Below are 17,424 nucleotides of genomic sequence, written 5' to 3'. Positions count from 1 at the left end.
GTTTCTAGGAGGGAAAAATTTGAAAGAAATGCGCTGGAATACGTTGACAGCAGCAAATCTGATATCAAATCATGATAAATATGACAATATATGCTTTCCTTCTTTGATCAAGTGCAATAACAGTGATACAGCTTTTTTACTCTAATAAGCAGTTTAGCATATTATACTTATAATAGAATGCATAATAGAAGCAGATGCGAAATGAAATTATGGTTTACAAAATTCTAAATTTTGATAGCTTTTTTTTTAAATATTGTTTGTCACCATTTTATGCTTGGAAGTTTGCCATTTAGAAAATTTTAAACATAGTTTTATGAAAAAGAAAAAAAGTTTTGTCATTTCTAAAACTAGCTAAGAATAGCTTGCAATGTCGTATTGGTTTCACGAGAAAACCCTAATACAAATTTAATATCACTGGCAAAGGGTGAGAAAACCGGAGCCTTTTAAACAAAGCACAAAGTGAGCTAGGCTTATATTTGAGTAAAATGATTTAAGTTTCTTCCCCCCCCCCTTTCCCCCTTCAGTACAGCAGTGGTTAGAATTCAAAAGAAAAAAAATACTCATAAAAGATATCTGGTGGCGTTTCTCCACAAATTAAGAATCATCTAAGAGTCCGCGCGGTTAGCCGAGTGGTTACACGCTCCGCAACCGTATGCCTGGGAAGGGAGTGTCCCAGACACATAGCCAAGTTAGCCAGTCTTGGGCGTGGACTGCAGAGTTTTTCTCCCCAGTTTATCTGGGGGTTTTCCTCCCGTAAAGCAGGCTAAACGGTCTTAAGAACACAACGTTTCACAGACAATTATACATGGTTGAGCGTGGAAATAACACCTCATAGTGAGTTATGAAATCCAAAAATGGGAGGCCAAGGCCCTACAGGGGGCTGTAGTGCCAAAGAAGAAGAATCATCTGAAAATAGGCAAGATTATTTCGCGTCCAACAACAAAATAAAAATTAAAAAAGAGCGAGTAGAAAAAGCTGCAGTATTTTATGATTCTGCAAAAGAAAAATCTGCTCTTTGCTTTGTGATGTTGCAGTTGCCAACAGTGAAGGACTATACTGTTACTTTTTTTTTGTTTGTTTGTTAGCATTAAATGTGAAAGAATAAAACATTTTTATTTGGCTCACTTCCGCATATATGATGAAACCGCAATAACCTTTGTTTCTTTTTTTCCAGTAGGCATAAAATTTCTATACTCCGCAAGAATCCGTGGCCTTAAGGCCGGGGAGGGCTGCTAGTGAATCAACGATGGACAAGGAGAAGAGTAAAAAAAAAAAAAAAAGGGGGGGGAGAGAGGCTCCATACCGCTAACCCATGTATTCTAGTAGAGAGTTCGCAAAGCTCTTATCACTTGTTTGACAGATCATTCCACAAAGCAGAAAACCCATAATATATCATTTTCTTGCTCTTTAGCATAATCAATACGGTGTTAAAATACTGAAAGACAACAAAGAGTAGGTGTTGTGCTCCTTTAGAGAAATGTTGCCCAAACGCAAACTATTGAAGTGAAGCACACAAGTGAGCTGCTGAACAAAACATTAACTTAAAAAGGTCTGCGATGGTGAAAAATTAGGGAACCACCAGAGAGCAGTTAAGTAGGTCTGGAACTCTGCTCTGGAGGCCAAACTGGGTTTTAGGCTACTTGGAAACCTAAATAAGCATAGATGGTGACGATATAGCACTGGTAGACAGAATGCCAGCGATTATTCAGTCCGTAGGCAAACCGCGCGGACTGCGTATGGTTGCGAAGGGCAAAGATATGCCTGGGGAGGGATCCTAGGTTCGATTCCCGTCAACGACGTGAGGAGCTCAAGGATCTTCCTCAGCCATAGCCAAGTTAGCCGGTCTCGGGCGTGGACAGACAACAGGCAAACCAGTCCGAGGACACACATGGATTACAGTCAGGAATACTGACCCAGCCATAGGTCTGATTCGTCAGCCTATGCCGGTTCCGGAGCCCGGATAAAATTTGGGGGGATTAGATGATACTATGAACTCCCGTATAAAGGGGGAACGCTGTATCATCACACGGAATTTATGTTATTTATTCAGTCTGCAGCTGAACGATTCGTTCGCAACCAGACTGATTACCGTTTTGATTTGTAAGTTTATACACACACAGCAGCTTGTATCAGTCACTCGCAGGAACTATTTTCTATTACTAAACTGCAATCGGATTATAAGATTTCAAATTAGAAAAGGAAACTATTATGATTAAATTGGGGAGGGGAGTAACAGTTTTAAGTTGTTTTAAATTTAACGTAATTATATTTATAAGAACATAAATTATTTATTGTTCACTTGTTCTGCTTCCACATGAAAATCAGTTAGAATTTTCTAATAAACAGAGCAGCAGCATAGAAATGAGTTAAATATTATGCGTTGATTTGTCTCTGGGAAGTCAGTTGGCCATCGTTCTTTTATACTGTCAATGCTGATATTTGTTTCCAATGGCTGCAATGAAATTTAGTTCGTCTGAGTTGGAAAAGACGAAATCATCTGCTAAAAGCAATTAACAATAACCAGCCTGTTAGCAGTCTGAAAAGTATCCCCAGTCTTTCAATGTTCAACTTGTTAAAGGAAACCACCCATGTGTGAATCAACTAGGTAGCAGGGAGAATGCTCCCCCCCCCCACGCCGCCGAGGAAATGGGGATTATGTATCCTTCCTTCTCTTCTAAACCTATTGAAGCACACAAAACCAATAATTCGTTCACTATCAGTTCCAAACTCACTAAACCTAAATTTCGTTTTTCAGTTGACCTTTCACCCACCCCTTTCTGTGTTCTTTATATTTTATGTCATCATCATTTTCTGGAGCGTATCAACAAGGAAGAAATATATATATATATATATGTGGAGATAGTCGGATTGACAACAAAGAAAATGAAAAAATTACAAAATATCGCGATTTGCAAATCGAAGTTGAACGAATCTGGCAAAAGAAAACGAAAGTTGTTCCCATAATAATAGGTGCTTTAGGCGCCATCCCTAAAACATTGAAAAAACATCTAGAAGCACTCGAGTTAGATGGATTAAAAATTGGGCAGCTGCAAAAGGCCGCTTTGTTCGACACAGCTTTCATTTTTAGAAAGTATTTCCACAACTCATAGGCCCTTGGGTAGGGCTCGAATTAGTGGAATATAACCAGCCTTTTCCTAAGACTGAGGAAGCAAATTAAGCTTTGATGAATATTATATATATATATATATATATATATATATATATATATATATATATATATATATATATATAAGAAAACACTGAAAACCATGTTGTTTATGCATTTTCTAAAAAATAACAATCAATTAGCGTATATCTTCTACCCCGCGTTTAAATCAGTAATCTGTGGCGATGTTATAGAGTGCAACAACCAACACATGCATAAGGTCCTTGACATTACCATACAGCTTTAGTTGTTGTTATGGAATTCATTGACTCATCGATGGAGGTCCATTCATAAACATTAATCAACAGTTATCAATACTTGTACAATATCTGTCATATTTTGCCTTGAATCATTCACCGACAAAACACACGCACAACTGAATCTCGCAAGCTATTCCACTCATTCACCACTTTCCAAGCAAAAAATCTATTTCTCACTCCCTTGCTAACCACACTCTTATTCAATTTCCATTGATGACCTCTAGTTTTCTTCATATTATCAATGCACTGAAATGTTTCGTCCACATCAATCCTATAACCCCCCCCCCAAAGCAACTTATATCTCTGCCATATCCCCCCATTATCCGATTATCAACCAGCGTCGTCTGTTACCCACAAATCTTCAAATCACAAAGTCTTGTCACCGTCTTAGTTACTCGGCTCTGAATCCGCTCAATCTCATCCATATTTCCAAGAAATCTAGGTGATGAGATTTGTGGACAATAATCCAGATGAGGCCTTATCAAAGCTTATAAAGAGGAATAACAACCATCTAATCTTTGAATGTCTTCGATAACAAGGTAATCCTATCTGCTGTTTTCACCACTTTTGCAATATGCCCTCTGAATTTCAAGTCCCTATTCACCAACACCCCAAATCCCTGGCTTCATCAAGTTTCTGAAATACAGTTCCATCAATATGATACACAGTTGGTAATTTTTTCACTCCAAAATGCATAACCTTAGACTTTGCCACTTTAAATTGGCATCCATTCTTCTTGGCCCATACTGCCAGTCTATTTAAATCATCCGGTAAAATATCGTAAAATATCAACATAATCTTTATTGACTACTGCTCTATCTAATTTTACATAATCTGCAAACAACTGAATTAATGAACAAATTAATCAGTAGTAGCCCAAGTACAGAATCCTGTGGCAATCCACTGGTCACATGCCTTCTACGGTACTGTGCACCTGTTTAAATTACTATCTGGTATCTTTCCATCAACTATTCTCTTATCCACATCACTAGCTTCATGTCCATACCCATTCGATGTAATTTATATATCAGGATTCCATGCGATATCCTATCGAACGCCTTTTCGAAATCCAGCAGTATGACTTGTAGCCATTACTTTTATCCGACTCAGCTATCACTTACCTTATTATAGAAAGTGAGTAAATTACTGAGGCATGACCCTTCACAAAGCCACGCTGCCCTCCCCATACAATATCCCATTCTTACCCACCCACCCATTCCTGAATTCTGTCTTTAACCAACTTCAATACTTTAGCCACCACTCTTGAAATGCTACTTGATCTATAATTAGCTACTTCGGTCTTGGTACTATCTTTATGCAATGGAGCTATCTTACCTTCTTCCATTCCCTTGGGACTCTACCCGAGCTTAGATAAATTCAACAATCTAGTCAAAGGGCCTACCAATTGCCTGTACGTAATACACGGGCTGATTCCGTCTAAACCCATATCTGAATTGATATTCAGATTCTAAGATCCTATATACTTCGACTTCCGCTATCCTCACTTCCACATTAATCCCTGTATATCTATTTGTGTAATATCATCATCTGGATGACACTCTTGCAAAATGATTGCTCAATAATTCAACTAGTTTGTCTGTTTCAGTTACTTTCCTACCGCTTGCATTCTTCAAAAGTCATTTTACTGTGGTAATTTTTTCTTTTGTTTGTCACATATGCTTGGCTCGTTCGGCTAATATCCTCTCATACTCCGATTTGCCTTCCTTACCATGCCAATCACTCTTCTGGCCTGTGCTTTATATCGCTCATGGGCTTGCTGGTCACTTCTATCTATGAATCTCTTCCACATGCCTCTCTCTCTCTCTCTCTCTCTCTCTCTCTCTCTCTCTCTCTCTCTCTCTCTCTTAAACTCTTACTTAATGCTGTAACTTCCATTTAATTTCCAGTTTATTAATTCTCTTTATTCTTGGTATGCGGTTAGCTACTTGTTCCTTCAAACATCCCTTTATCACTTCCCATGCACTACTAATATCTTTTCCCTGAAGTACGGTATATCCTCCCATGGTACCGCTCCAAACGATTTTCTAAGATTTTCCTAATTCCCAGCTTTGTAATTCCACATCAAACCCTTCTTTATTGACATCCCAAGTCAAAACCGAATGATCGCTCTCATCGAGTGAGGGCAATATGTCCATCTTAGGTATACAAATCCTCAGATGTAATCACAAGGTCCAACACTCTCGATCCCCTTACCTTCCATTACGTGCCGTCGTAGGTAATTATACCTAAGAAGCTGCATAAATTCCATTTCCTTCCGCCCATACGACCTTCCCTCCTTCCAATCTATATCTCTATAATTAAAATCACCCATAATAATTACCTGTCCCTACTTATTGAAGAATGTATTTGCTGATACATATCATCCACATCATCCTTTTGCATTCCCTGGCCTATAGTAGCAGCCAACTAAATGCTTTGTCATGTTAATTTGTATCTCATATCAGACAGCGTCTAAAGAATTGTTTTCCATTTTAATGATTTTCTGTTGTACTAGCACTCATTTAGTCTGCAACTCATCTGATGTCATCAGGAATATCTCTTTTCCCATCCTATTTGCTCTATCCGTTCTAAAAATATTATTTATTATTATTATGACCATCACTTTCCATGCCTATAATTACATCATTCTTAGTCAGCCACGTCTCACTAATACCATCCACTTTTGGCCAATAGGAACTAACTAATAGGACAGTGGTGTTCAAACTTTTTTACTACGCGAGCTACTTTTCTATAAAAAGTTATTCGGCGATCTACTCTCTTATATAGATCACGTTCCCCCAACCTGATATCTGATTACGCACAAATAAACAACTAAAAATAAACAACTAAAAACTTTATTTGTGTATTTAAAAATTTATTTATCACTTTTAATTATTTTAATACAAAAAAAATTTTAATACAACAAAAAAAATATATATATATATCGGAATAAAATATTTATTTCTCTATTTTGGAAAATCAAAGTTAGAAAAAACGACAGGTTGATTACAAACTCACAAGTTACAGGAAATGCTGATTGATTAAAAAAAAAAAGTTAATGTGAAATTTGTCATTGTTTAGACCTCGCAATATTTTCATAGTGAAGTTGATATGAAGAAGTGGCCAATCATCCAAATGATCATTTGTAATTTGGCTTCTTAATTTATTTTTTATGACGTTCATATTTGAAAAAGCGGATTCTGACAAGTATGTCGATGCGAAACACGACAGAATTTTTAGCGCAATATCAGTTAATATTGGAAATTTTTCATGTGTATACTTCCAAATGACTTCATTGTTTATTGATTTTAAATGTAAACTATTCTGAATGTTTATTATCTCAAGTTCTGCTTCAGCTTGGTTTATATCAAACAGCCCACTAATTTTATTTGAAATTTCTGTGATGTTCAAGTTTTCTTGAAATGGATTATTGATAAAAGATACAATCATTTCAGTTTTATTAAAATCTTTAAATCTTGAATTTATTTCTTCCTCAACTAATTCTATTTCACGAATAAATTCTTTTAAATCATAGCGAAGCATTTCTTGATTTTGTTCAAAAAATGTTAATAAATATGGGAGATGTCTAAATTCGCGGTCATTTATATTTTTCTTTAATAAAAGTAAGTATTGTTGGAAAGTTTTTATTGAACTTAACATGCCAATTAAATTTTTATCTCTACCTTGTAACTCTAAATTTAAATTGCTTAATTTCATATAGAAATCTACTAAAAATGATAAGTGTAACAACCATCTTTTATCACTCAATTGTGGATAAATATCTCCTTTTTCATCAAGAAAAATTTTTATATAATTAATTAATACACGAAATCTTTCTAAAAATTGACCTGCTGAGCCAGCGAACATTATTGTACAACAGAAGTTCCCTATCATCAGCATCTGCCTGTAATTTAAATAACCGCCGTTGTAGGGCTTTTCCTCGAACAGAATTTACAATTTTAAATGTAATATCCAAAACATCTTTTGTGTTTAATCTTTTACTACACAGTACTTGTTGGTGAATAATACAGTGGTACGTTAAAAAATCTGAATATTTGTCATCGTTTTTACATAATGAAATGAAGCCTGATTTATTACCTATCATTGCAGAAGCACCAGCAATAGTAATAGACACAAGTTTAAAAAGCGGAAGTTTGTGTTGTTTCACAAATTCATCAAATGCCGAAAAAATGTCTTCTCCCCTAGTCCTTCCCAATAATGGTATAATTTTCAAAAGTTCTTCTTTACTTGAATAATCTTGAAATACCATGCGAATAAATACCATTAACTGAGCAATATCAGTGAAGTCGTTTCATTCATCAAATTGTAATGAAAACGCAACACACTGGTGAATGTCTGACATTAACTTGGCCTGGAAACTTTTCTCCGGCAATTGGAACTCTTTCTTTCGGCAATTTGAAACCTTGTCTGCGGCCTAGAAGTAGTCTCTCTCTAGCGACGTCTCGAACTGAGAAGTTCCTTTCTGGAAGCAGGAAACTTCTCTCTCAAGCAACGTGGATCCGGGCAGTCTCTCTGACGGTGACTCTGGACCATGCGACCTCCTCTCTGACAGCAATTCTGGAACCGGGACCTCCTTCTGCTTGCTTCAGTCCCTTTTTATTAGGCCTCCTCTGAGACCTCGCACGAAGTTTCGCAACCCCTAAAAAATCGGTATGAGTCTTTCATCTTAAGTTTCAAGTTCGGCACGCCTTTTGTTCTCCTCCGCTTTCTTTTGATTGTAAGTTGCCGGCCATCGAAAAGTTGTTTGAACTCTTTCTGACTGACTTCGGAGATGTTTACACTTAAAGCCTGCAAGCCTTTCTCATACATACAAGTTTCGATAACAATCTTTCTAATGTCGCCATGTACAGCTTCGGCGACAAAAACATTGCCTTTGTTTTTAACACTAACATATTCTTATTAAAGCATTATATACAGTTAGCTTCAAAAGAGTTATTTAAAAAACATCTAATACAAACTATACCGAGACAAACAAAGTTTATTTTTTTACAATATTCACATGGGACTTAACCTAAGTAAAAAATCGATGTAATGTGCTTTGGAATATTTAATATTTAAGCTACAATCGAGTTTTTACACTTTGCTTATAATCATATTCACTCGGCTCGCTGTTTGACTTCCACTGATCCAAATTAATTCATTTACCCGGACTCTTAAGAAAATTACTGATTTGACGATTTTAACGAAAAATAAATAAACAATAGCAATACACTTAACGCGAATTAAAAATAATACAAACTAATGATAAATAAAATATTATGTTTTCAGTTTTAAATAAATTTGTAAGTAAGGAGGAATACACAAGAGATCGACCAAAAATCGCTCCGCAATCGACCGGTCGATCGCGATCGACGGGTTGAACACCCCTGTAATAGAAGCTAAGAACGCCTCCCTCCTTCTTAATACTTCTGACATTAGTATAAAAAAATGATATAAACCTCATAGGTACATAATTAACTTTAAGCCATGTACCCCCATAATCCCATTCTTATTTACTGCCTCGAAGACTAAAGTCGGAATTTTCTCACTAATCATAATATACCCTTTTTTCTCTATCGATAATAATAAAAACAGAATTAAACAATAAATTCTGGTTGTATTAATCAACACTTTACTGTGGTTTATTTCAATATTTCCTGTTGATCTACTAATACTTCGCACTATTTGAAAATAAAATAAAAGCAGGAAGTGTAATTCGATATTCGAAATTATTTTATTTTATTTTCAAAATTTTATTATCTGATAGTTTAAGATGAAATTTCCCTTTCGGTATCAAGCAGAGAAATAACATAAAATTGTTGATTCTGAAATAAAAGCAAACACATCAAGTATGCAATCGTAAGTAAGGCTTTTATCATTGATTCATTCGATTCGGTTGGAAAATAAAATAAAATAAAAATAAATAAATAATTATACACTCTGCCTCGTGAGCAGTCATGGTATATCACGTGACCAGATTTTCAGAGACATGATTTGTAGTGGAAATCAGAAAATTATACAGATATTTCAGTCAACAAACTACTGCTGTTTTTCATCTCTCCCCAGCCATAATCACAAGATTATTATTATTTATTTATTTTTTTTTTTTGATTTATGGTGCCAGCAACTCAGGCTATGAAGCTAATGTATTATGTCTGTTAATTGCGTGTGTTCTTATGACCAATTTGCCTCTTTTGAGGGATGAAAAACCCGAGTTTCCGGAGCAGCAACAACAAACTGATTTCTTTTGTTTTGTCAATCTCAATTAGCAATTAGAATTGGCAAAGAATCTCCTCCCTTGAATAATTTATAGTTAAATGAAAGATGGTTATGAACCGCTTGTTTCCAATCACTGGCCATTATTCTTAAGAAGTATTTATTATTATTATTATTATTATTATTATTATTATTATTATTATTATTATTATTATTATTATTATTTATATATTTTTATTTATTTATTTTACTCATTATATTTCTCTTTTGGTAAGGGATTGTCTCCTAATTTTTTGGCCATCCGAATGCAATATGTCCATTGGGTCGTCCTGCAAAAAACAGCCCTAGTCTGTCTTAAAAATGAAAGCTGCTGATATTCGAATTTGTTTGAATTTCGACGAAACACAGTCATTAAACACTTTTCATCACTCTTACAGTAAACAGCGAATGCTAGAATGCACATAACAACTCTGTCAATAAGGAAAATAAATATAAAAGCTAGTGTGGTATCAGCTACCTAGAAATCTACGTATACCTTCAAATGCAATTTTCCAGTCATAAAAAATATGATATGCAATAATTTTGTCTGATAATTTAAATTTTTGTATCCGAGGCCTATAATAGCATTATCATTTGTTTTTATTTATTTATTTTTCCTACAACCTACTCTTCAATAAATATTTGTCTAAGCTTCCTGAGTATATGAGGGGGGGGGGGTCTTGAAAGTTCTGATAAACACCTAGAACAAAAAAATATATTAAAGCAACTGATATATTCACAAGAAAGAACAGACTAGCATATAAGAATATAAGAACATAAGTTACCTTCATAACTATGCTACTAGTATGTTCTTTCTGGTGGTTATATCAGTTGCTTTAATATCATTTTGTTCTAGGTATCAGAACTTTCCAGCTCCCTAGGCCACGCTTGCAGTTTATTCCAGCCCAAAGCCAGCTCAAACGTTTTAGAACTGCGAGTAATTTTGTTCTGGATCCTCATTAATACATAAATTGTGAAGTAGAAATAATTTTTTTAAATTATTTTAATAAGGTCTAATTATCGCAAAGTGCACTTGTTTAACATAAAATAAGAAATTAACTATTAAACAATTCCTAGAAAACATTAATTGCAATGAGAAATATTTAAGATTTTTTTTTTTATTATAAAAATATGAACAGCAGTGATATTTCATAAGATACAACTACCATATCCTTCACTTTTCTAGAGGGGTCTGTTTTTAATATTTCTTATTCATAATTTCAAATATTAATACTTGAAAAGGTAAATTTTATTAGTGTTAGAATAACAAGGAAATTCTATTGGTCGTGAATGTTTCAGTGCAGTGATTCCCAACTGTTTTGTACGAAGTATCCTCCGAAAGATAAATATGTATTTCGGAAATACGTATTCCTTAAACAACTTTCGGAAATGTAAACAAGTATCTCTTTGTGTTATTATTATTATTATGTAATTCGATTTTGTGGTTATATATGACAAACTAATAAAACAATGGCAACAATTTTTTTAGTGTTGCTACTGTTTACTAGTGCACGTGAAAAATATGATTTTTTTGTCGTACACATTATTTTTGTTTTATGCATTAACTAATTATAAATCACTTAACTATGTTATGTTTACACTTGAATATTCTACTCAGTAGTACGATTAATACATAGTAAGCTATATACGGGTAAAGATTTTCGCTTTCCTTCCCTGTAACAAACATTTTCACATAAAAATCAGAATAGCCTTTTCCTTAAGATTTATAATTCTGAGAGCAAAGTGGACTCTTCACTTTTTCACTTTTCAACTATCGCCGTTACAAGTAATCTTATAGTTAGATCTCCAGCTATGAAAAAGTGTACATTTATCAGGAAATAAATAATAATAATAATAATAATAATAATAATAATAATAATAATATCTATATGTACCGTAGTGTTCTAGACATAAGGATTAGCAAGAAAATGCTTTATATTCTTAAGAAATAAATAAAGAAGTAAATTTATAGATTTCTCAACCTAATTATAAGAATAAAAATATATTTAAGTTCAATATACAGAAAATAAAGATATACCTGAACCTTATTTAAAGAACGCAACAGAATTTCTTTAAATGCATTTTTAAATTAGAATTGTTTGGCTCTTCACTTGTCAAAATTTCGAAAACTTCGATCCCGTGTCGATCATGTCTTGGATGTAAAAGGTTCCCTCTTTCCCTGAAAACCCTGCACTCTATTATGTAGATTTTAAAATTTATTTTATATTTATTTTATTGACAATGTGATATTTAGAAAAGTTTTATTTTTCTTCCAGAGCAAAATATTGTGAAAGATTTCGTCATAAACAATGGGCCACCTCAACTGTAAGCAGGTGAGGTTGAACTTGACATCAAACATGCATTATCAGGCGACGTTTCAAATACAACTTTTGAAAGTGATGTAAAGCACCAACCTGCTGAAACCACCAAAGATTTTCCTTCATGATCACTCTTAAAAAAATCAGAATCACCTAGAACTAATTCATAATAACTTATGTAATGCAGAGTTAAAGGCAAAGACATATTGTGATAAACCGAATTAATGGAAAAATTCGGCTCTGTTAATAAAACATATTCCCTTTGAGAAATATCCATGTCAATCGTATTATCTGTTAATAAATAATATCTCCTAGATTGCATTTTCAATTAACAATAAACAATATTTGTTTAAGTAACTGTAATTTTTATTTATTTAAGTTTAAAATCCTCTCACAACTTTTTTGAGGGCGGGGGGGGGGCGAAGACCTATATATCGGAGCTTTCTTCTTTATTTTAGGTGAATATAATTTTAATATTCGATATGTATGCCTTACTGATCAAAACATTATGTTTGTAAGTAATAGTGATATCAGATGGAAATAAGTACCAAAGTAACATTCAACCCATAGAAACCTTTTGTGGGTGGACATATAAAAAAAAAAAAAAACACGAAGTTCCTCATCCAACGTTGGAGTAACTTGTGGAAATCCATTAATATACCGGACATTATGAATCGCGCATATAACTAGCTACCAATCTCTCTCTCTCTCTCTCTCTCTCTTTATTCTTATATGTCTGATAGATAGATAACATTTAACTTCATAAACATCTTAAAATTAACCACAAAACACTTGTCAAATTTTCAAAAACTAAGCAGGAAATGTTCAATTGCAAGTGACAAAAACTACATTAATTCCTTCCGTTGTCTGAAATACTTCTGAGGCTGCAATATTTTAATTTAAAACATTTTGAACACTTTGTTCATCAATAGAAACTGTTTGGCTACGATTTTTTCCCTTGTAGTGATGCTGGCATGAATTTGAAATCCTGTAACAACATTCTTTACTGCTTGTCATTTTTAGGAACGTTGTTTCCATTACGTACGTCTGTGCGTAAATTATTCTTAGGCTCTGACTCCATCTAGAAGAATTTTATTGAATTATTCGGTATCTGAAAAATCTGTCGAGCTATATCAATTTTTCGGTTTCCATCAGATTATTCTGTACACTTTCAAAATTTAGTAAAAAAAAAAAAAAAAAAAATGATATTGCAATACCTCTGCTATGGTTGAATGGAAGTCAATGCACTTTTGGATTAAAGATGCGTGATAAAATGTGTCCCGACTTAATAAAAATATAATTTTGTTACAGTCGAATCATTTTGATAAAATATTCGAAATTATAATAATAATATCTGCTCCCTGGGTTGATGGAATTTAACTTTTAAATTGTTCCCCTCAAAAAGTTTAACTGTTTGATTTCGATGGAAAAATACGATAAGAAGCTTGAACTACTCTAGAATAACGAGTCAAAATGTAACTATAAAAGCTAAAATATGTCAAATGCTCCTGAAAGAAGACACCTCATGGAAAATGAAAATTAAATCGCGTTATCCGGGTGTCGTGTTACCTGAGATCGTAACTAAGCACAAGAGAATGGCGCTCAGAAAACAGCTGCAGCAGTTATCTGAGTTGTATGATTGAGTTTTCGCTGTTTAAATGTAAGCAGTTTGCTGTGGTCAACTTGTAGCAAGGAATAATAATTTCTTTGGGCAGTAACACCTTTTTTCCAAATGAACCTGTAACGTCCTTCTTGAACAATCAGGTATGAAATTAAACAGGCCGTTTAATATACTGCAAATGATAATTTCAGTTCGCTCATGCGGAAAATTAGTCTTAAAAGCAGGTGAATTTTAAAGTTCAATTTTTTTTTTATTACTATTGAAATAGAAACTATCTCACTTGTAACAGCATATGTGAAAATAATTTTATACAGACATAGCAAGAATACAAATAATGATATTTAACACTTTACTCTTTAAAAATCACTTTTATTCGATAATTAACAATTATGCAAATATGCTCGCATTTCGCCTGGTTATACTCATTACCTTAGGACTCTGGTATCCAACCCCATCGCCACTAGCCACATATGGCGAAAAGGCTAAGGTTGTTGCGAATTGGTGCTTGTAGTGTCAGAATTTGTCCGTTTTTAAATAAAATATTAATTAAAACTCTGAGTAAAAATAATTAAAACAAATTAATTTTATCATTAAAATATTAAAATACGACAAGGGATGTACATAAGGGAGGGCATTGCATTATTGAGTAGTTGCAAACCTAACTTGGCGAATGCATTATAATAACTTCCTTTTCGTGTTTCTTTCTTTCTTTCTTTTTTCTTTTCTTTTCTCTTTTTTTTTTTTTTTTTTTTTTTTTTTTTTTTTTTTAACCAGCTTAGCATTTTCGAAACACCATTCAAATAGCACTTTCGGCGAAAACAAAACGGCGAACAGAATATAACTGTCTCCCTTTTATCGAAACTGAAGAAGTGGGAAAGCATCCATAAATTCTTTTGACAGACATTTCTTTTTGTACTGGCAAAAATGCTGCTCTCTGTGGGAGGGTCAGCCTTTAAAGTTTACACCTAAGGAGACGTGAGGACTACAGCTGCGTCCTTATAACCCTGGAAGCTATCGTGTGGTTCTGGACTGAGAAGTTTCCGCATTTTCATGGTCGCCTTCAAGGTTGCTGCCGTTGGTAAAAGCGGAAGCAGATAGCGCATTTTTAAGTAAGCATTATGAAAATCGCTTGTTCCTTTTCTGAAGCACAATTTGAAAGTAAAAACATTCTGTCTTAGAAGTCTCAGATTTTCTAAGATATTCAAAAATTTCGGCGTTTTTAAAAAAAATTATTTAGGGCTTCCAATGTAGAAAAAACTGCTAGATCTAACCCAGTGGCGTAGCTAGAGCTGTTGCCGCTCGGGGCGATCCCTGAGTTTGCCGCCCCTCTCAATACATACACACCAAAAATACTACAAAAAAAAAAAAGTGAAAACGACGTATAGGAAATAAATTAAAACAGTATGTTTAGTTTTGAAGTAAAACTTTAATTTCAACATTCTAAAATGTTATTTTTCTTGCTTTTCTGTTAGCAAAATCGTCGATGACATTGGCGAAATCTATTTCATAGTAATGTAGGTAATTCTTAATCAAATTTAATTTAGAAAAACTCCTCTCACAACTAGCAACATTTACAGCAATTGTGAGAAAATTCACAGTAGTATTACAATATTTGGAAATGAGTTCTCGAGACTGTATTTTAGAATTAACTGTAAAAGTTCTAAAAGGTTCGAAGTGCCGCCTGGGGCGGACCTCCCCCTCCGCACCCCCCTAGCTACGCCACTAATCTAACCTTAGATGAGTTGAAGCTCGGGAATAAAAAAAAAAAGAGTCGTATTAACACTGGATCTGAATATCGATAAGGTGTAATTTTTTAAAAATACATATGAAAGATGGTATTCTCAAAAGCACAAGCAAAGCAGATGAAGAAAAAGGAAGAAAGTTAGCCAGATAAAAATGGTATTTGAATTATGAATAAATAGTACCACACTTGACTTTATGTCATGGAATTACAGATTAAAATTCATACGAATTTTTATGAATAGCTATGGAAATATTTGTAGGAAAGGAGAGCAATAGAAAATCATTGATTAATCTAGTAGGTTCCAAACTGTGGAGAGAGGAGGGCTCTTAAGTTAAGGGACTGTCCAAATAATCTCAATCATATAGCGCTTAGTAATGTACACTATCTACCAATAATTGTCTGGACATTTTAGCAATTTACAATTGACACAAGCAGGCGAACCCTAATATCGGGTATGTCCACCTTTGGCTTTGATCACCTCCTGCAACCTTTGAGGGAGGCTTTCTACCAATGTGCAGCAGACATCAGGTGGAATTTGTCTCCATTCCTCCATCAAAGCAGCACTGAGTTCAGCGACAGATCGAGGACGTACTGCTCTGGACTTCAATCGCTGCTCCAATTCGTCCCACAGGTGTTCGATGGGTTGAGGTCAGGACTCTGTGCAGGCCAGGGCAGTCATTTAACACCCATCTCTTCATACCATTCCATAACAGCTACAGCTTTGTGGCATGAGGCATTGTCGTCTTGATAGTAACACATGTCTGTTGCATAAAAACTCGACAGTGTAGGCAGCACCTGATTATCTAAAATATCAAGGTACTGAGTCATGGAACCACGTATAACGAACAGTGGTCCCACTCCAAACAAGGTGAATGAACCCCACACCATTAATTTCTACCACCAAACTTTGCTGTGGATACAACACTGTGGTAACAAGCGTTCACCAGGCTGCCTCCACACACACACACACACACACACACACACACACACACCCTTCCATCAGACTGGAAAAGGTGAACCTTGATTCATTGCTTCAGGGTACCGTTTTCCACTGGTCAATTGTCCAGTTCACTGCTCTTTGCACCAGTCCAGACACGCTGCCTTGTTCGTTGTTGTCCAGTTCGATGTCTGGCTTGTGTGCCGCTGCTCTTACGTGGAAACGCAGTAAATGGAGTTCTTCTGGTGCAGTATTAGTGCTCATCATGGCGTTACTGGAACGTATCACGGATGGTCTGTGCCGAATGTAGCCGGTTTTTGCGTGCCACCCGCTTTAACACCCTCCTGTTCCTGTCAGTCATTTTTGGCAACTGCCCTGGGTATTTTCCTGAACGTCTCCATTTGTTGATCACATCACCAACCATTGATTTTTGATGCTCCAGTTGAGCGGCAATGGCACGTATAGACATGCCACCAATGTGACAGCCCAGGATAGCACCTCTCTCGAAGTCACTGAGTTCACGTCGTGTTGCCATACCACTTGTGTTCAACTGCTACGATGAAATACTACTTCCTACTATCTGTGCACCGGTTTTTATGTTATTAACAAACTTAGAATGTTCCGTAACTTCAAATAACAGGGGTGTCCGGACAGTTACTGGCAGATAATTTACGATTATGAAACTGTAATGAAACCGTAGTCTCATACAACATGATGAAATTCGTCTCCTACTTAAATACATTCAAAAACATCCCCGCCCATACAGGAAGTTTGTGAACTGCAACCTGTTGGTTGAAGAGTAGATACGCTAACCACTCTTCCAATCAGACTGGCCTGGTTGGATGATAATGGCACTTTTATATAATATAATATAATACTTATTAATAATGGTATTGATATTATTAATAATACTTAATAATAACACTTAATATAATAACTTTTACAACTTTATTACTACTTACTAATGCACTGCTATATTGATGCCTTAATTCATTAACTAATTTTAGATAAATAAAAAGTTTATATAAAAAAACATACAAGAATAAGAGTTTATAAAGTTTGGGAAAGACCTTCTCTACTGTACGGAAGTGAATTATGGACCTTAAAAACTGCAGAATAAAAA

General features: G+C 34.8%; 1 protein-coding gene across 1 annotated transcript in view; it reads left to right on the top strand.

The window, feature by feature from the left end:
- The window catches only part of LOC150104813 (cytokine-like nuclear factor N-PAC), a 418,156-nt gene extending 405,804 nt beyond the window's left edge, over positions 1 to 12,352 (top strand). The window contains exon 18 of the mRNA XM_090395069.1: positions 11,958 to 12,352. Within this exon, the coding sequence (XP_090251195.1) occupies positions 11,958 to 12,018 (61 nt within the window). The 3' untranslated portion in view covers positions 12,019 to 12,352. The remainder of the gene's footprint in view (positions 1 to 11,957) is intronic.
- The last annotated feature ends 5,072 nt before the right edge of the window (positions 12,353 to 17,424 follow it).

This window comes from Typopeltis vanoorti, chromosome 7 (assembly GCF_054136105.1).
Source record: "Typopeltis vanoorti isolate ZY-2024b chromosome 7, IOZ_Tvanoo_1.0, whole genome shotgun sequence".
In the NCBI taxonomy this organism is placed as follows: Eukaryota; Metazoa; Arthropoda; class Arachnida; order Uropygi; family Thelyphonidae; genus Typopeltis; species Typopeltis vanoorti.
This window is presented reverse-complemented; position numbering and strand designations above follow the sequence as displayed.